The sequence below is a fragment of the Ursus maritimus genome, unplaced genomic scaffold (genome assembly GCF_017311325.1).
Source record: "Ursus maritimus isolate PB19 unplaced genomic scaffold, ASM1731132v1 scaffold_33, whole genome shotgun sequence".
In the NCBI taxonomy this organism is placed as follows: Eukaryota; Metazoa; Chordata; class Mammalia; order Carnivora; family Ursidae; genus Ursus; species Ursus maritimus.
In genome coordinates this window covers 10,864,440-10,885,627 of record NW_024425897.1, presented here as the reverse complement: position 1 = coordinate 10,885,627, position 21,188 = coordinate 10,864,440, and the positions used below count along the sequence as shown (strand labels likewise).

General features: G+C 44.5%; 1 protein-coding gene across 2 annotated transcripts in view; it reads right to left on the bottom strand.

Moving 5' to 3' along the window:
* Positions 1–416: 416 nt before the first annotated feature.
* RNF185 (ring finger protein 185) overlaps positions 417–21,188 on the bottom strand; it is a 34,446-nt gene continuing 13,674 nt past the window's right edge. For both annotated transcript variants that reach the window (XM_008710598.2, XM_008710599.2), the window contains exons 2-7: positions 12,763–12,985; positions 9,705–9,723; positions 7,884–7,996; positions 6,404–6,458; positions 2,987–3,104; positions 417–1,062 (exon numbers count right to left, since the gene is read on the bottom strand). In XM_008710598.2, the coding sequence (XP_008708820.1) occupies positions 965–1,062; positions 2,987–3,104; positions 6,404–6,458; positions 7,884–7,996; positions 9,705–9,723; positions 12,763–12,938 (579 nt within the window). In that variant the 5' untranslated portion in view covers positions 12,939–12,985 and the 3' untranslated portion in view covers positions 417–964. The remainder of the gene's footprint in view (positions 1,063–2,986; positions 3,105–6,403; positions 6,459–7,883; positions 7,997–9,704; positions 9,724–12,762; positions 12,986–21,188) is intronic.

The window sequence follows — 21,188 nt, the reverse complement described above, 5'->3', positions numbered from 1 at the left end:
TCTTCAACATGCAGCTGAACTGACTTGACAAAGCCACCGGTTTCCATTGGGTGGGTCTGAAACAATGCACCAGAGCTTCTGTGGCCTTGGGGACAAGGGCTGCTTGTTCAGTTGTTCCTGCATGAGAGCTCCAAATCCCACCAGAGTCCCACTGACAGGTCTTTCCTAATGAGCAGTAGTCAGTTCCAGCCTCAGCAGTAGTCTCCACTGTGCGTCCTCTGGCAGACGTGCATATTTTGGGATGGAAAGATGATGGGAAATCTGTGACTGAAGCTACATGTCTCCGGGGATAATCTACTCCAAGAAACCAGCAGGTCATTCAAGCCACTCTCTGGAGCCAGAGACTACGCTCGGCCCAGAGCCAATAAAAGATCTTTGGATCTCTGGTGAATTCATGAAGTGACTCCAGCTTTAGCTGCTGCAATTGCAATCTTTATAGGACAGCAATTTCTTGCATTTCTGCTAAGGAGGAAGAGCAAATAGGGCAGAGCAGCACTGGGATATGGAGGGGAACCTCTTTCTATGAGGAGTCCACTGATTTTGGAGGCCAGTTACCAAGGGGTAAAAGAGATGAAAGGAAGTTTCTATTTGGTTCATCCCCTTGTTTTTGTACATACTCAGGTGAAATTGTACTGACAGTTTCTCTCTTCGTGCCTCTTCCTTGTGCAGAGTCAGGACATGCTGAGCTGGCTGGAACAGGACTTCATAGTCTAACTCATGAGAGATGACTCAATGCCAAGGACTGAGGTTATAGCAGGGTGTTTACAGCAGTGGCGACACTCCAAAGTCCTTGACAACTGGTCTTGAGTCCCTAAGCTCTGATGGAGAAGCAGAACTCCTTGATGTGTTACTGACCCCACTGATTCCAAGGGTCAGGATTAGCCAGGAAGCCAAACATCAAGGGTGGGTGTGGCATGTCACCAGTCCAGAGGCCCTGCCATGGATGTAGGCTAGGAGCCCAGCATTAGGCAATCAGGAGCCAGAACATGATCACTAGGGCCACAAACAGGAAGAGGCGTGACAGGAACTGCTCATCCACGTACTGGGGTGTTCCAGGGACAGCTGGAGAGACAGGAGGGAGAAGAGAGGCTGTCAGAATGCTGCAGCTGTGCACACTGCTACCCATTTGGGCCAGAAGTCAACAGCATCAATCTTCATCTCTTGACAGCACACTAAAAAGATTTCCAAACCCCAAATAACATTATGCAAAACAAAACTGGAATTATGAAGCTATGCAGAATAATAGAACAATGAGGACAAGGTCTCCAGTTTATCCTAAGAGAGTTTGGTCTGCAGGTGTAAATTGAACAGGAAACTCTTAGAGGAAATAATAAAAGAAAAGCTGTTGTTGAGCATCTTCTGTGTGCTGAGTTTTGTACATACATTACTGCTTGGTGGGTATTAGTATTCCCATTTTGTGTAAGAAGAAATTGATGTACAAGTATGAGGTGACCTGCCCCAAATCACAAGGTTCACTTGTTAGTGGCAGAGCCCCACAGTCATGCTCTCAGCCTCTCTGCACGCTATCCTGTGAGTCATGGAGTCTCTAGATCCTGGCACTTTGAGCCGGGGGTGCGGGGGGAGGTGCAGAGAGCCCCACATATGAGTGCCTTCCTTTTCCAGAGAAGAGAAGTAGAGCCCAGACAAGCAAAGTGACTTGTCTCGCCCATCACACAGCAAACTAGGGGCTGAGCTAGGCTTCCACTCCTCCCTGCTTTGAGAAAAGCTACTATGTAGAGCTCCCTGTCCAGACTCTGGGGGAAGGAGAGTAAGAAATCTATATCTAGGATGGGCAAATTTTATCAAATATGACAAAGGAAAACTATGATTGTGGCAGGGGGATAAACTGATCCAGAGTCCAGCATGGCTGTAGAACTCTCTTTACCTAAGGAACCCAGGGTGAGCCTTGAACCAAGAAGAAGGGAAGCAAGCTGCCAAGTGGGTTCTTGCTGCTGGCATAATGCCCTGTCCCTCCTTCAGGGCAGAGCACACCTGTCCATGTGGGGTCTCCTTCCTTTGATAAAATGCATAAACAAAGGAGAAACCCTTGAGGTGGAGGAGGTAAGGAAGGGCATTCCAAGACCTCTTGGGGCTGTACTATTCCCCAGGTAGGTGCTCTGATGATTCATGCAGGTAGTCAGTCAACAAAGACTTACTGATTGCCTGCAATGTGCCAAGCACCAGGGTAGGGACCGAGGAAAACTGGGATGCCCCAGGAGAAGGTTTCTGTCCCTAAGAGCATAAGCTCCTGGCCAGCAACCACACACTGTGCCCAGCACACACTCTGGGTTCCAATGAGTGCAAGCAGAGCTCAAACGACTTCAGCACCTCTGCAGACTCCATGGTAAGGATCTTGGCCCAGGTGTCAGACTGGGATAAAGTACAGGGCACCCACCTTGCTGCCCTGCTCTACATGGAATGCAGCTGGCACCTTTAAGCTGGCTGGAGAGAGAAAGGTAGTGGCAGGTAACAGACCTAGAAAGGGAGAAAGGATTCCCAAAGGGGTAGGACTTGGAACCAGCCCCACATGTATCCTGAGGGAAGCTGGACAGAGATGCCACAGAATAAAAAGGCCCTGAATCCTGGTAGGTTGTCTCTCTCCTCTCTGCCCCTAAACGTTACGTGCACAGGACTAGGCTTTTCTTCAGCTAGGTATCCTGGGTATCATTTTATTCTTTTTCATTTTATAGGCAGAGAGTAGGTCTTGGGAAACATACTGAGCATTTTCTGATTTGAAGATGGAGCTAAATGCACACCCATCCCACAGGCTTGTGTTGAGGAGCCCCTGTGTTTGTGATGAAAGCACTTGGAACACACCTAATATTTAGTAAGTGGGCAATATACATTATCATGACTACCTGTAATCTGAAAAGAGTTCACATTTTGAAAAGGCTGATCGACCAAGCAGTGATAGTTATCTGTAATCTGCATACTAATGAGTTCCAAGGAGCCTTCAAGCAGAATTACCACGGAAGCAGGGTCTTACCTGGAGGAGGCCGCCCATCATTTATGTTAAATGCTGTGGCAAATATCCCAAAAGGAAATGCCCCAATTCCAAAAGACATCTGGAAGCCACCATCTCCAAATCCAAATCCTTGAAATCCCTGTATGGAAGAAATGCAATTCAGAAGAAGCAGCATGTTTCTCCTGCACCTGTCAAACATGTCACCTGCAAGTGGCATCTGCCTCTCCTCCCTACCCTCTGCCACCTGCTTCCAAAGGGGAACATTTTTTCCTCCCATTTAGACTACAGGGCAGAGGAAACCTGGTGGCCCCTCTGCCCTTTTGGCCTGCAAGGGGTCCCAGCTAAGGAGTTGTGAAGGCCAAAAAGGACTGGCTCTGGCCCAAAGTAAAACAATCTGCTGATGCAAGTCAGGGTTCTTAGATCACCAGGTTTTTTCCCAGAATCCCACCTTAGTAAAATTTTCTAAATGCTTTATAACAGCAAAATTGGCAACAACCCCTACACCTAATTACAAGGGAACACTGGAACAAGCTGCACATTATTGGTAATAGCAAAAAAGTGGAACCCTAATTAACCAACAATGGATGTCATGATCAAAATCTTTTTTTTTTTTTTTAAGATTTTATTTATTTATTTGACAGAGATAGAGACAGCCAGCGAGAGAGGGAACACAAGCAGGGGGAGTGGGAGAGGAAGAAGCAGGCTCATAGTGGAGGAGCCTGATGTGGGGCTCGATCCCACAACGCCGGGATCACGCCCTGAGCCGAAGGCAGACGCTTAACCGCTGTGCCACCCAGGCGCCCCCATGATCAAAATCTTGATACACACTCTCTAAAGACCATCATGCTGACTATGCAGCAACAGAGAAAAACTCCTGTGATCAAGCTACCAGACAAAACTGAACATTATGGTAACAAGTACATGCCAACATGCAGGTATGGGAACAAGATCTAAACAGGTAAGTATTTTCCCTCAAAGTTTTCATATTTTTACAAAGAATTTAAAAAACATAAAACACCAATTTTTTCCCGATTATTTTTATATATATGCTTGTTAAAAGAAACTTACACATTAGAGGAATAATTGACATAGTCAGAGGTCTCCTTATGCACCATTTCATGGCCATGCTCTCCCCAATAACCACTGTCAGCAGTTGGTGTATCGTCTTCAGCTTTCCCCTCCCATAACATGTTCTATACTGCGTCATCTTTCATATGAAAAGACTCAGTAGGAATTGTAACACTGTGAATAAGTAACCCATTTTCTATCTTGACCAAGGTTGCGGAGCAAGTAGAAGGGTTAGAGTTTAGATCAGAAACTAGGTCAATACGATCTGAAAACCCATACTTTTAATTATTGTGCATGTTTTACAAAAATTTTCTCTCCTCCCCCACATCCCTAGGTAGATTTTTTCTTAATTTTTTTTTAATTTTTAAAGATTTTACTTATTTATCTGACAGAGAGAGAGACAGTGAGAAAGGGAACACAAGCAAGGGGAGTGGGAGAGGGAGAAGCAGACTTCCCACTGAGCAGGGAGCCCTACACGGGGCTCAGTCCCAGGACCCTGGGATCATGACCTGAGCCGAAGGCAGGCACTTAACAACTGAGCCTCCCAGGTGCCCCCCTAGGTAGATCTTTAGAACAAAAGATTAAAAAATAATAAGAAGAAAATGTATTGGGTCAACTGCTCTCCACGGCCTTCATTTGTGGGTCTTTTGCAAGTCATGAAAGTGACTATTCCCTATGCCATACCAAGCAGCCTGGCATCCAGCTCCAAATGTCTTGCTGGGCGGCACTACCTATAAAGCGTAACAGCAAATATAACATGAGGGCAAGCCCACAGAGAAGAAAAACAACCAGTTTTCCATCTCCTTAGTGCAGAAATGCCTCCTACTCAGACCCAGCATGGTTGAGTTTAAGGGCTCCTGGGACCGTGGCTGCCTTACCCAGGAAGGTGCAACTGTTTCATCAGGAACTACCACTTCATTGAGGGCAATCCCAAGGACTGACCCCCTGGCCTCCCTTTCAGCAACCTCTACACAATTCCACAAGTCCTCACATTTGCTGGGTTTATGCTCCTGGGGCAATATAGTTTTAAGCATCACTGGTCGCTGCACGTAAGTCATTAAGGCCAGGGCCTCTGGCTTCCTGAGGTTAGGAGCCAATGGTCTCTGTTGAGAAACAGAGCCTGAGAAAGTTAAAGTGATGTCACCTGGTAGTCAAGGGGGGAAGCGTTTAGATAAAAAACTAGGTCAATATGATCCAAAAACCCATGCTCTTAATTCTTGTGGGGAAATGACAAACTCTTGTGACCAAATTATCAGACAAAACTGAACACTATGGTCACAAGTCTGCTCAGGACAATATGCAGGGATGTGGACAAGACACAGATAGGTATTTTCCCTCGAACTTTTTAATACTTTAATCTGGAGAAATGAAAATATACTTCTTTGGGGATTCTGGTAGTGTGGATAAATATTTTGCTTTCACAATTTCTTTAATATTTTAACAAGAAAATTTTAACATCAACATCTGATTTAAATGAGCAAATTTTTTGAGCTAGTGGTTTTTCCCAAAATTCATCCTAGTAAAATAACTACAAACCTGCTCAAAAATGTTCATCAGAGTATTTTTAAAATAAAAAAAAGGAAAGAGCTAAGTGTCCAACAAAGGATCAAATAATGTTAAGTTCATACAACTGAACACTAAACAGCCTTTAAATAAAATATTACTGCATGTAAAATCTCAAGATACGGGGCGCGCCTGGGTGGCTCAGTCGTTAAGTGTCTGCCTTCGGCTCAGGGCGTGATCCCAGAGTCCTGGGATCGAGCCCCACATCAGGCTCATTCCCTGGGAGCCTGCTTCTTCCTCTCCCACTCCCCCTGCCTGTGTTCCCTCTCTTGCTGGCTGTCTCTCTCTCTGTCAAATAAATAAATAAAATCTTTAAAAAAAAAAAAATCTCAAGATATGTCATTAAAAGTCTCCCTCTCTCTGATATAAACTTCCTAAGGGCAGGGAATCTCTGCTATATTCATTGATCTATCACCAGTGCCTAGAATAATGCCCAGCACATTGAAGGCACTTAATACAGAATGAATGAAATTTTAAAAAAGAGCTACAAAACAGGAGCCAAGTATTGTAAAAAATAAAAACATATGTATACACAATACATCTATAAAATACATGTACATAAATAGATCTATAAAATTTATATGTGTGTATATATAATTACAGAACAAGAGAAAAGAAAACAGACCAAAATATTTCCAGTAATCATCTCTGGATGGTGTGATTATAAGTGATTTTCCCCCCCTTTTCCTTTGCATATTTCACATTTTCCTTTACTTTTATAATCAAGGAGAAAACGTATAGGGCCAAGATGGAAACTTCTAAAGCCATAAGCTCATTTCTAGAAGCTTCTCCTAGAATGTTCCTCACCCCTCTGTTCTCTGGCTCTGGCCTCTGTCCTTGAGGACGGGGAGGGGTCTTCTCTCTGAAACAGAAATATTGTAAAATAAATAATTATAAAATGCTTTCAGCTATTCCAAGTGGGGCAGGAGCCCTTCACCAACAGGGTCAGGTCCACCGTGCCCAGCACATGAACTTACACCAAATTAAACTAAATTCTAACCTTCATTCTACTTGCAACTGTTTTTCCAACTGTGTAGAAAAGCAGGAAGAAAAATCTGCTTATTCTAAGATGTTCATCATGTTGCACTACAGCCTACTCCTCTTATAGGAGCCTGGCCCAAACTGGTTATGAATGCTAGCCGGACACCTTCCCTGGACCTGTGTAATATAGGGGTCATTAATGTTAAAAATCCCAAATCCAAACTGAAACAGGAATGGCCTGTCAACATAAAGAGCCGAGATTCAGGATCTCTCTGATTTGCCCTATTAACTTTAGCTTTACCTTCCACTACTCCTTGGTAAGTACTCTACACTTTGCTTTTTGCCTCTGGGTCTTGGTCCCTTCTATCACTCATCCCCAAAATACTGGACTGAGGGCTTGTTAGCCATTAGGCACTAGGCAGGACACTACCAACACTAAGACTGTGATGGACCCTACTCTTGAGATGTTTATAGTTTAAAGGGGGCTACAACCAATCACAATACAGCATGGGAAGAGACTTCTTGAATAGAGGTATCAACTACATAGGGTGGAAGTACGGGTGAGAGCAACTAATGTGGGGAAGAAGGACCACTTCAAGGAGGAGGTAACTTCAGGGCTGCTCATTAAAGATGGACAGAAATTAGTGGAGGAAGGTGTTGAGTAGGACTGGGGAGGGCAGAAGAGGCAGAGGCAAAACAAATACAAAGGCTCATGAATGTGAAAGGGCAAGCTCCTTTAAGAGAAGCCCAGTATGTCTGGATACAGGGTATGCTGGAGTAAGGTAAGAGAAGGTCTGAGACACTGCTGGGAGAGTCCCGGGGGTGTGTGAGCGTGTGCATGTGTGTGACCAGACCATGAAGGACTCTCAGAACTTGTGTTTGTAGAATGACAGACCCATTCACACCTCAAGCTCCACTAAGCCTCCCAGACCTCCTGTCCCCTCCTCCCTCCGTACTTTATATATCACTGCTGCAGCAAGCCCCCTCCTTGCAGACTCTCCTGCTAGACACCCTACTTCCCAAGCTGCTCCTTCACAGCACTCTGCATACTTACAATTGTAATATCTTGCGCACTGCCTAGCACATTGCCTGCTCGCTGGCAGACGCTCAGTGGATATTCGTATTACAGCCCAGTGAGGAGCAATACGGCTTCCCTCCCTTCCTCATGAACTCCCATCTGGATCCCAATTGCCTCAAAATTGAGGGTATGTAAGCACTAGTAAAGGGTGGAGTGGGAAGGTGTTGAATGGAAGTGAATTCATGTCCAAAGGGAGGAGTGGGTGTGAGAGGTGTCCCAAGGCCTCACCTGGGGTCCTGCTGGCCAGTGCTGCCCCTGCCATAGAGCGGGATGACCTTATCTCGGCTGATGCCGGCTTTGCAAACTGGACACACTTGTCTGTTAGGTCTGGTCTCCAACCACTGCAAACAGGAGAGAAAAATGCATGAATGGTGCAAGCCCCCTACAGAGCAATCATAGCCAGCAGAACAACACGGACCAGAGGCCTCAAATTGGAAACACCAGTACCAGCAGGGAATACTTCAAGGAACCCAAGTCTCTAATTCCTGGTCCTGGCACTGAATAAATATTTACTAGTGGTGAAATCAAACTTGCTTTTCAACACCTCATAATTCAACAGGCTTCCTCATGCTTCATTACTTTTAGGGTCTCCCTGCAACACAGCAAGAAGGAACTGCAAGCCTGGAGCTGTGTCAAGGGGACTGACAGACCCAGCCTCAGTTTAGGCTGTGGGTGCTGGTACAATGAACTTTAGATCTCTGCCTTCCCCAACAGATTAACTGTATTATCCTGGCAGTCAAATTTTTCTTTCTGTGATTTCTCATTTTTACAGCATTTCCTCAACAACTTTGTATCCCAGACATCAGCATCTAGACATAACCTCACCATTTTCTGGTGATTTACTATGTGCTAAAAGATAGACTTTGCTTATTATCTAAATTTGCTTAGTGTTTTTTATGTACTTTCACTGATTTTGCATTCAACTATTTCTTCCAATATTAAAAACACCAGAATTCTGTTTTGGGCTTCCCAGGCTCTTTCACTGGTTAAAAAACATTCTGCTTAACTTTCTCTAAAATAAAATAAAAATGATAAAAACATGTTATCTGTAGTGTCTTTGAATAATTTAATTCATATATATTTTATCAACATTTATGTCAGAACATAAATTGCCATCTTTAGATCAAATGATATGAAGTTTATTATATAAATGTAAATCTAGGATTTCAGGGCCAAGGAGAAAGTAGCATTTAATGATTTTATATCCCACTTCCTTTATCCAACTGTTGAAAGCTTCAAAACTTACTTTATGCGCTCTTTATAAATTTCCAGCACATAAATTTATAAATTTACTAGGTTCCGCTGCAGTCAGAATGCACAGCCCTGAACGTAGTGGGAACCCCTCTCTTATTTCCCTTGCTTCTTTCTCCCACCTAGATTCTAAGGCTCTAGAGCTCTGGAACTTCTGTCCTCCCCCTACATTCCTAAGCCACCTACTAGTGTGGGGCTCTTTTGCCAACAACCGTGGAGACAGCTCAGTGATTATTCACAGCCAGTTGTGAATGCCAGGCCCTGCTCTGTCTCACCAAGCATGTGCCTGGGTTTGGTGAATACTTAACTGACTGGTTTTCATCATAATCTAAAGCTGGGAAAACAGACTTTTTCCCCCTCTCACAAAAGCTCTCTGTTGAGACCAAAAAAATTTCTCCCTTCCTAACATTTTCAAGACCTTTATGGGTAGGGAGTATAGTTGATATGCTAGGAGGTTCTTTTTGTAGAGGCAGAATCTCAAAAATAAAAACCTAAAATACTATCAGATCCAACCTAATCTACAGATGCGGAACTATGAGCCAGAGAGGTGGTGGCCTGTTAAGGCTTTACCATCGGTAACAGAGTCAGGACCATCCCAGGTACTACATGGACCCCTTGTTTTTAGCAAGTACCTGTCAGTGGGCAGGTGTATAAAGAGTGTTGGGAGGGGGGAGTAAAACAAGCAAATGAGCCCACAAACAGGGGAGATTGCAGCTTCTGACAGTAGTCTCCTGAGACTAGGGGTGTCTTGTGCAACCATAGCTGATGAAAGACAAAGTAAAATGAAATGCATCTTACCTGATGTAAACACGGCCAACTGCCAGAGTCCCCAGGGCAACCAGTCATCAAGAAGAAAGAGAATGGGGGTAAAGGAAGAAAAATGCTTTCATTAGCAGAAACACCGAGGGTGGGAGCAGAAAAATGGGAACACATGGTGGAACTGTGGAGCACTGCAATGCCATGAGTCTCTGTGGGGAATCACTAGTATCAGAAATTAGAAAAGACTGGGCTAAAAATCACAGGAAAAATTAGGCGATAGAGACAAGACCCAAGTCTCTACCCCTGGGATCCTACTTGTAAAGGACCCCCTGGTCCTAGACATCCCAGACCAGCTTCTCCACAAGTCAACCTTTGAGGGATTGTGACCTGTGAAGGAATCCAGTATAGGTTAAAGACCCTCTGTGCAAAAAATTCCTGGGGGCATTCTCATACACACATACACATACTATTTTAGACTCCATTTCAGTGGGTTCATAACCTCCTAAGGCTCACATATGTGACTCTAGATCTGGTTTAAGAAAATCTTCAGGCTGGGGCGCCTGGGTGGCACAGCGGTTGGGCGTCTGCCTTCGGCTCAGGGCGTGATCCTGGCGTTATGGGATCGAGCCCCACATCAGGCTCCTTTGCTATGAGCCTGCTTCTTCCTCTCCCACTCCCCCTGCTTGTGTTCCCTCTCTCGCTGGCTGTCTGTCTCTATCTCTGTCGAATAAATAAAATCTTTAAAAAAAAAAAAAAAAAGAAAATCTTCAGGCTGTCCTCAACCTTGAGTGGTCTGCTGGTAGGAAGTAGTTTAAAAGTTCAAGTTTATTATTTAAAAAAGTCTTTAAATAATGAAAAGGATGGGGATGCTGCTTGGCAAAAAGGGCTACCTCACAGCTTAACGAGTTGTACTACAATGAATTGCTGCTCAGTCTCTCATTTTTCAAATGAGAAAACCAAACTCAGAAATAAGAAACAACTTCCCTGCGGCACCAGGACTAAAAAGTAAGTCTCCAGTTTATTGCCACTTCTATTACCCAGCACTGGGTGCAAAAAAGGACATTTACAGAATTGAAGGAAAAGTTACTGTAACTCAGATTTTTCACTTTTACTCGCTTGACTTATTCATCCAACTAACAGATATCCACTGCATAGCTCCTGTGTGCCAGGACAGGGGAAAACGTGGACATGGTTTCTGTCCCTCATTAAACATGACTCCTCTAGCTGAGTAATATTTGCTGGACTCAGAGGCTAATTCCTTTTCCAGTTCCTGAACCACAGTTTAGCCCCACCATCCAGACATGCAATCTCCCTGGATGTAACAGACACATCTGAATTTGACTCCTACGTTAACCTTGCAACGTCATTCCTAACTGAGCCCAAGGCACCCCAAATCACAGCAGATCTCCAACGGCCTTCCCTTGAAGGCTGTAGGGGAGAAGTGGAGGTGACTTTCCTGTAGGGGAAAGTTCAAAATTATAACAAAGATGGTGATCACTTCAATTAATTTTTTTTAAAGATTTTTTATTTATTTGTTTGACAGAGATAGACAGCCACCGAGAGAGGGAACACAAGCAGGGGGAGTGGGAGAGGAAGAAGCAGGCTGCCAGTGGAGGAGCCCGATGTGGGACTTGATCCCAGAATACCGGGATCACGCCCTGAGCCGAAGGCAGACACCTAACGACTGCGCTACCCAGGCGCCCCTGCTTCAATTTATTAAGCAATTATTGTGTGCCAGGGCACGGCTGACCAGCTTTTCATTTGTTAATGTTACTGGAGGGCCATATGAACCTATGACAAAGTATAATTATTTCCATTTTACAGATGAGGAAACTGAGGTACAGAGAGGCTTGAAGATTTGCCCAGGGACAAACCACTCTGATAGGAAGCATCTGTTTAATTTTAGAATCTGTGTTCTTTCTCATGGTACCTTGATTTATTCTTAATGTTGTCACTTGTTTCAAGTCCTGGTTTTATAATGGCCCAGAGAATCTCCAATTTCTAGTAAACAACAGTTTCTGCATATAACTTAATGATTAGCACAAGAGCTGCCAGAACAAAATCTACCCCATTCTATTTAGTCAATAAATTTATCTCTTTATCTTCAACTCCCTTAAATATACTACTTAAATGACCCTTTCCTTCACACCACTTCCCTGCTCAAAAATATCCTACAGTCTTATGTCCTACTCAATCAAATCTGGGTTTGATAATCTGGCCCAACCCTCCCTTAACCACTCTTGTTCCCTAATACTTCCCAGCCCCTATCCAGGGCGCTATCTGAGGTACACAGCAGTTTCAGGGTCTCAAAGTCTCATAACCAAGACTGCATGTCTATCCCTAGAAAATGCTTGCCTTGTGGGGCACATACTCTTTGCCTTATCTGCCATTCTTACCCCTCCACTTAGCCCAATTCACCCTTCAAGGTCCAGCTCAAAATCAAGGGAGAAGAATAAAATCTCAACATTTACCCAGATCCTCAGATCCAGGAGGGACTTCTATAATGATGGAGGCCAGAACGAAACTGACCCTGCCACTTCATTTTGACATACATAAAATATAGCAACAATTATTAGGATCATTGCTAACACATTCTATTTAGTGTGTGCTATGTGCTCTTCTAAGCTTTTTATGTATTTTGAGTCATTTGATTGCTCACAAACAACCCCGTAAAATGAAACAGACTGTGTGTAAGCACCTTGCCCAAGGTCATCCAGCAGGGAAGTGAGAGAGTCAGGATTCAGAACAAGGACGTCTGGCTCCACTGTCCTTGCTGTACAGTGTAGCACAGTATAACCACTGCACACGCTGTCTCTTCGCTCAGCACAGCAAGTGGCACACAGTAATTGCTTACTAACTGGTGAGTATTTTCACTTTAGAGGTGGGGGTACAGAGTCCAGAGTGGGGGCAGGATTTGCCCAAGGCCACTCAGCTCATCAGCAGAACTGGGATAAGAACCCAGGGCTCCTGCTTCTTGGACCTGATTGTATCAGGAGACCCAAAGTGGGTGGGAAATCTCTTGTTCCAAAGCTGCCCAGGCCACAGGCTTTCTAAACTTGGAAGTGTATCTTCTGGGAGGGGTGGCAGGGGTACTCACCAGAAGAGGTGGCCACACAGGCTGATGACGGCGTCCTTTGCTGTGTCCAGGCAGATGTTGCACTCGAAGGTGCTGTCCTGCCCTCCACTCTCACCAGCACCATTGCTGCTACCGCTGGGCCCCCCTGCACTGGAGTTCTCAGGGGATGCAGAGGCCGAGGGCCCCTTGCTCGCCATCCCTGGCTGTCAGCAAACTCTGACTGAAGATTCTCCCAAGGAAAATCCTGAAAAGAAGAGAGCCCTTGATTGCCAATTTCTGCAGCCCACTCTCCCCAGCTTCCATGGCAATACCCCCATCTTCTCTCAGCTCCAGAAGTTCAGATTATGACTGAACCCTTAGACAGACTTTTCAGGGGCTGCAGAGGATGATACTTGAGGGGCACTACTCCAGATAACAATGACTCAAAAACTTTCATGAACACAGCCTAAAAGGTACCACACAAACACACTGTATGAATACAGAACACCCTCCATCCAGATGGCTCTCTAAAGGAACTGAGACCCTTTCTCACGTCTTTACACTCTCCCAGGATAACCAATCCAGGTAATGTGCTCAATAAAACTAAATGTTCATAGGCTGTCCTCTAACTTTGGACTGCCTCTGTATTAGTGGGTGAATCTGCTTAGACCACAAGGCTTATGTCACTGCTGTACACAGAAAACCAGTTACCATAAGTGAAAGATAAATACAAACATATAATGACAGAAAAGCTATTTATCCCCATACGGAAATCATCTGGCACATTCATATAATGCTTTGGGCAAACTTGATCTGGTCCAATCTCTTCAGGAAATTGAAGCCCAAGACCTGTCCTCTAATGGACTAATGTGCAGCTGAAACCAGGACTCATGATTCCCAGTCTGAATTCAAACCACTGTATCACCACAGATCAAGCTGGCCAACAAGTGCTGGGAGAAACAGACAGTTGTTCAATATTGCCTCCAAAGAACCTGCCAGCGCTAAACAAGAAGGAGGATAAGATCAACAATACAAAGGATACCCCGAAATTCTGGGTGCAGATTAAGAATCTGTCGAGAGTTTGGTCTGGCCACTCCCCCCATCTTAGAAATTCCAAGTAGGAGATGCTGGCTGGTTATCACAGCCAGAGAACAAGCAGCTTGGATGCTGGCTTCAGCTGAGCCTCCAGCTTACTAGGTGTTCTGAGAACATCCCTCCTCCTCTGTGGGCCACAGTGTTCTCATCTATAAACTGAGGCACGGGACTACATGGTCTCCTAGTTGTCACCTTCCAGCTCTGGGACTGCTGCTCCAGGTCATCTCATCCACTCTTTCCAAAGCAGGCGGCCCTACCGTAAGTGTGGGACTCACCACTGGAGCACCAAAAGGCTGCTCTGATTCCAGGTTCCAAAGTTTGAAGATGTTAAGGACCAAAAAGCCAGTCTTCTCAGACCAAGAATCCTTCCTACACACCAGCACCTTAGAACTGTGAACTCACAAGCATCCCTCACCACCACAGCAGCTCAGTGACTTGAGCAGGGAGAGGAGACCGGCTCACTGTCACTTTTTCACTCAGTTACATCATTTTACATAATGTCCCAGAAGGGCAGCTGGCTGCTGGCAGCACAAGTGCCTCACTGGCCTCAGCTCCAAGACTTTCCTCCTGACCCAGTGCTTCTTCTTCTCCACATACAACTGTTCTCTTCTTAGGATGAAGCCTGCCTCTGAGGGCCATGTTATGGCCTTCACATGTCCTTTCAGCTCAAGTACCTGACCTGTATGAGCTTCTTTAAAATATGTTTATCTTTTAAAGTTGAGAACTGTGCTGGGCACCTGGGTGGCTTAGTCAGTTAAGCGTCTGCCTTCATCACAGGTCACGAGCCCAGTGTCCTGGGATCAAGTTCTGCATCGGGGCGGGGGGGGGGGTGTCCATGCTCAGTGGGGAGTCTGCTTCTCCCTTTACCTTTCCCCTCCTGCTCCTGATCTCTTTCTGTTTCTCAAATAAATAAAATCTTCAACATTAAGGGCAGTGTCTACAGAAGTGGAAAGACAATCATAAAGTCTGGTTCACTGATCAATCTTAATGATAGTCTCCTGATGTGATGCAATAGGAAGTACATATCACCAACAATGAAGCACTCTGAAAACATAGACTCTAATCATGTCTCCAAAATAAATTATGCACTTACAGAAAATATGGGGCATAGAAGCGTGTGTTTAACAACTCTGGGAGGCAATCAGCAAATCTAGATTGTGGGACCTTTTACAGGACAAATAATCCAAGTTCTTAAAAAATAAATAGCGTAAGTGGGACATGGAGTTCTAAATTGAGACTTGAGAAATACCAACCACTGAAAGTGTGTGGATCTCACTGGAAGCAGGTTCAAACAAACCACCGTAAAAAGACACTTGTGACATGACTGCCAAAAATTAGATTTAGCCTGGGTATTAGTTCATATTGAGGAATTACTGTCAATTTTATTGAGTATGATAATGGTATTGCATAATTTTTAAGAAATAGTCATCTGCTAGAAATACTTATTTTTTTAAAAGATTTTACTTATTTATTTGAGAGAGAGAGAGCACAAGCGAGGAGAAGAGGGAGAGGGAGAAGGAGGCTCTCTACTGAGCAGGGAGCCTGATGCAGGGCTCGATCCCAGGACCCCAGGATCATGATCTGAGCCAAAGGCAGATACTTAACCAACTGAGCCACCAGTCACCCCTAGAAATATAAACTTAAATATTTATGAAGGAATGATGCTTGGGATTTGCTTTAAAATACTCCAGGAGGAGAAGTGAAAATGGAGAGAAAAGGCTAAGAACAGAGAAGGTGATGGTTGTTGGAGCTGGATGATGAATGGGGGTTTATTCCATTAGCTTATTTTTGTGTGTGCTTGTACATTTCCATAATAAAGGGAATTTTTTAAAAAGGTTAGGTTGCAGAAGAGTTATGTGCCTGAACTTATTTGGGTAAAAACAAAATATATAAAAGAATACACATACACACACACCCAGAAAATGTCTAGAAGGCACACACTAAACTATCAACAATTATTTTGGGGATTAGGGGCTGTAGAACTTTGAATTTTATACTCTTATCCTGTTTGTTTTTTTTTAAAGATTTCATTTATTTATTTGACAAAGAGAGAGATAGCCAGCGAGAGAGGGAACACAAGCAGGGGGAGTGGGAGAGGAAGAAGCAGGCCAATGGAAGAGCCTGATGTGGGGCTCGATCCCAGAACGCCGGGACCACGCCCTGAGCCAAAGGCAGACGCCCAACACCTGCGCCACCCAGGCGCCCCTACTCTTATCCTGTTTTAATGTTTTATGACAAGCAGATATTACTTTTACAATAACATTTTTAAAAATTGCAAAATGTATGTATAATATTACATACGTTACAATAATGAAATATAAATATTAGAAAATGGGGGCGCCTGGGTGGTGCAGTCGTTAAGCGTCTGCCTTTGGCTCAGGGAATGATCCCAGCATTTTGGGATCAAGCCCCACATCAGGCTCCTCTGCTAGGAGCCTGCTTCTTCCTCTCCCACTCCCCCTGCTTGTGTTCCCTCTCTTGCTGGCTGTCTCTGTCAAATAAAATAAAATCTTAAAAAAAAAAAAAAATTAGAAAATGTCTTTTAAAATGTGGAAAAACATACCAAACTGTTAATAGTGACTATCGGTATTGGTGGGGGCTTAGAGGTAGTGACGTATTTTCTAAGTCCTCCCCATTTACAAAACTGACATTTTTACATGTATTAATTTTGAAATCAGACAAAAGAGCAATAGTACATCTAAAAAAAAAAGACTTCTGGGGCGCCTGGGTGGCTCAGTTGGTTAAGCATCTGCCTTAGGCTCAGGTCATGATCCCAGGGTCCTGGAATGAGACGGGCTCTCTGCTCAGCGGGGAGTCTGCTTCTCCCTCTCCTTCTGCCCCTCCCCCTTCTCATGCGCACACATACCTGTGTGCACACTCTTTCTCTCAAATAAAATCTTTAAAAAAATAAAAATAAAAAAGTAAAAAAAACAAAAAACTTCCCAGTGTTCCAGGTTTCCCCAATCCTGAAAAGCTCTGAGTTCAAGTCCTAACTCCACCACTCTGAGTAGATACCTTGATGGCTACAATCTTTCTTCACGTGAAAAGGGAGGGTGTCATGCCTCCTACAGGGCTGCAAAGGTAGCCCTATGAGTGACCTGGACGGTCCACTAAGGTAGGAGAAGGCCACTGCTACTGGGGAGACATACACAGACACCCCTTATCCTGGTTCATTACCCTCTCTACTCCCTGGACCCAACAAGGCTCTGCATGGCTCATACTCCTAAGGGAAAGAGGCTTAAGGGAACAGTCAGGATCAAGGCAGGTGTTAGGGTGGGAATGGTCAGGCGACAGTAACAGGACAGCTCAGTTTGTAGACAGCAGCAGGCTTGCAGCAGGTTAGACACTGGGACAAGCCTGCACATCCCAACTCCAAGCAGACCACATAACTCTCATTCTAATTCTTAGCAGACTGACCACGTGGTCCCTACTCAGGCTCTAAAGCCTCCTCCTAGAAGGCACTCAAATATTTGCTGAGTGAGTGGGTGTGGGCACATGTGACTGGTTTTGGTCAACAGGCCAGCTGCTCACAAACCTCTCTTTGCAACACATCCTGAGCCCCAGTCATGCACCTATCCCTGGAGCCTTCTCTCATCTCCTCCCTACCCTCATGTACAGGAACCTCACCACACCAAGGCAGCACGGCAGAGATGAGCAACCTTCCCTGTGGACTGTCTACTGAACACCTGCAGAACAAGAGAATGTGACCACAGCCTCCTGGGCCCAGCAGAAATGGGACAGTGGTCAGAGGACAGAGAGCCCTGGTTGGCTCAGGAAGTGGACAGAATAAAAGGAAAGCAGGCCCTGAGCATGCCTGAGCTGCCATTCTACTAAAACTTTCTCCTAGTCCTGGTAGGGACTATGAATTTCAACCTGATCACACAGCAAACTTGTTGTAGCTGGTTCTCAGCCACTGTCCCTACTCTGACAAGTCTTCACTCCTGACCTGAATCTATTTTCTGCTTTTCAAGCACATTCACATCTATTACCACTCTGATCCTCACTCCATTTTACAGATGAGGATATTAGGCCAGGGAGGTTAGAGGACCTGCCCAAGGCCAGGCCATCATACAGTGACAAATTCAGACTTTCCAACAAAACACTGGCACTCTTTTCACTCTTACATATTACCCTTTAACATGTAGCTTTACAAAATTAAATACCTGGAATTGGTTTCCCTTAAGTTTATCGTGCAATGCTGTAACTTTTGTGTTCTTTGAAGTGAGTGTGAAGCATGCATTTATGCATTCAATCAACAGATCTCTAGTACCAACTACATTTAAGGCTTGGGGCTACCAGCTGTGTGTGTGGATGGAAGTCACAAAGAGCATGGCCAAGTTGAGGCTCTGGAATCTCGAACAGGAGCCAAGGAAGACACATGGATAATTATAAGAATTCTTAACAAGGGGCTCCATCAAACTTGCCTGTTTTTCCTAAACAAGGCACCTTCCCAGAAATCTGGTTCCTAGACCCCCTCAGTGATTTAAACAGGATTTGGATCTAGACAGTGCCCAAGAATCTGTATTTTCAAATAAGTGCCCTTACCTTCCACACCAGGTGATTCTTTGATGAAGTTTTGGAAACCCAGCTCTCAAACAGGGAAGAACTCTACCAAAAGCACAAAGCAGTGTGAAACAGCACAGAGTTAGGAAGGGACAGTGACCTCAGGGCCTGCCCTTTAGAATGCACAACCCCCAGCTACAGTACACAGGGACTATGAAGAGGTCAGATAAACTTAGGGGATGGGGGACAAGTCTGCTGAGATCACAGACCAGCCAGCACCTGGTCCATCCAAGACACAGCTGACCATTAAAGAAACCAATTCATACCTAGTTTCAAAAAACATTCCTAAATTTGAGATGTCCAGGTTGGCACAAGTGGTGCTGGGACTAAAGCAGATTTGCAATACTTAATGATCCCTTAGGAAAGCAGAGCCTGGAAGGTGAAATTGAATGACCCAGCATCCTCACTACTATTACCTTCCAGAGCTGGCCTGGTCTACCTCACAGGAACTGAGCAAGGAAGAGAATAGAAAAGTTGCATATCTCTTTAGAAAATAATGGGGAACTTGACCTCATGAAGAAATCTCTTCATAGCATTCTTGTATTCAGTTCTTAGGTTCTAGAGAACTGCAGGTATTCAAAATCTGCCTTCTCTGTGCCTTTAAACTCTAAGAAATCCTGTACCAGGGTATGCAGAGGCATCTAAGAATGTTAATCCTAGGGATGGAGATTACGAATTTGGGTGATAAATGACTGGTTCGATCCCAGAGGATATCCAGCAGAGTTTTTGTTCCTGTGGGCAAATGCTTGTTCACATGGAAGCTTTCTGCCAGGAACTGTAGCTTGCCTGAGCCTGTCTGTGCTGCTCATTAGGCTGCAGCTGGACCACATGCAGGCAGAGATGAGAGCTGCATTCTGAAAATGTCTACATCACACTCACAGAAGGCTGGAGTAGGAAGAAATCTAAGTTAAGTTGATTGGAACTTGGAACACAGAAACCAGGCTCTAATATTCAGAGTCTAAATGTTGTTTAGGTGGGTCCCTAGGCCAGCTCACAGAGGTCTGGCCCTCAAATATAGGACCATGGGCATGAATGACCTTCCAAGTCCAAAAGGAGAGAGGAGGCTGAGACCGGCCTCTTTTCTTTGGGGCAGCACTGGTCCTTTTCTATGGCATCCTTTAACCTCCCTATCTGTTCAATCAACCCCTCTCTTATCTTCAAAGATTTTTTTTTTTTTAAGATTTGTTTATTTATTTGAGACAGAGAGTGAGAGAAAGCACAAGCTGCAGAGAGAAGCAGAGGGAGAAGCAGGCTCCGATAGGATCCTGAGATCATGACCTGAGCCGAAGGCAGACAGAAACTTAACTGAATAAGCCACTCAGGCGCACCATCTTCAAAGATTTGTTAAAGATCTTATTTGTCAAGCATTCAGGATACAGAGATAAAGGGTTTCAGTCTACTAAAGGGGTACATAGACAAGTAAACAAGGCAGCCTAGCTCGCTGAGTGCTGATGGAAGTATGTACAGTGCACGACTGCAGGGCATGCTGGGGAGACACAGAACTTAGGACAAGTGGACAATTCACTGTACTGGGTTCAGGATGGCTGGAGACCAGGGCACATATGAGCGTGGTAAGGCAGCAAGGGCTGGGACTGAGGCAGGAAGAAAGGCCTTAGAGTCCTTGTGCCCTTCATATTTGAGTGGGGACTCTGGGATCAGCTGCTGCTACTTTTTCATCTTTAAATTTCACTGCTTTTTTTTTTTTTTTTTTAAGATTTTATTTATTTGAGAGAGAGTGAGGGAGAGCGCGCATGGGGGGGGAGAGGGTGAGGGAGAGGGAGAAGTAGACTCCCTGCTGAGCAGGCCCCGTCCCTTCAATGCTTTTCCTTAAAGCTTACCAGGTTTCATAAGAAAAGGTAAAGCAAGATTTGGATGATCACTGGCACAAGCTTTTAAGGGTCACCCAAGAGCTGCCTTTTATCATCCTTTATATCACTGTCTTAAAATATTCTTTAACTTTTTATGGACTTTTGTCCTTAAAAACTAGCATGGCAGGGGCACCTGGGTGGCTCAGTTGGTTAAGTGTTTGCCTTTGGCTCAGGTCATGATCCCAGGCCTGAGTCAGGCTCCTTGGCTCAGCAGGAAGTCTGCTTTTCCCTCTCCCTCTGCCCCTTTCCCCTGCTTATGTGTGTGTGCTCTCTCTCTCAAATAAATAAAATCTTTAAGGAACAAAAACCAAAAAACAAAACTAGCAGAGCAGAGGAATTTGATGGCTTTGGGTTCCAAACCTCAGCTCTGCCACTTACTCAGTAACTTTAGACATTATTTTCTCTCTGAGCCTTTGTTTTACTCCTAGGTGTAAAAGGGGCTATTACCCTCCTCACAGGATAGTTTATAAGAATTAAAGAGATAAAACAATAAGGGACTAGCACGGTGCCAACAGAGTTAAGTGCCTGAAAAATGTTAATCTCACCTTCACTGTCAGGTCTCACAAAGTACACTGAAGGTGTACGGCTTCTTTATATTCCCCACAGAGCTATGTAAATCAGCAGTTAATCTGCTTAATGAATGAGACACAACCTCCCTTTCTGAATGACCATCATTCTCTGAAGGCATAGTAGGTGAAACATCAGAACCGTATGAGAAAATCCAGAATGGGATACACTTAGTTTGATTCAGGCAAAATCAGATTTTCACCAAAAGTTTTAAAATCAGAAGCCATTTTTAATATTTATTATCACCATGAATAATGTCAGCAAACACTTAGCACCCTCTACGTGAATTACCTCATTTAATCTTCATAACCTGCCTCTGTGGTAAACACTACTATACCATTGTTAGCATCCCCTGGAATGTTAGATTAAGGCTTA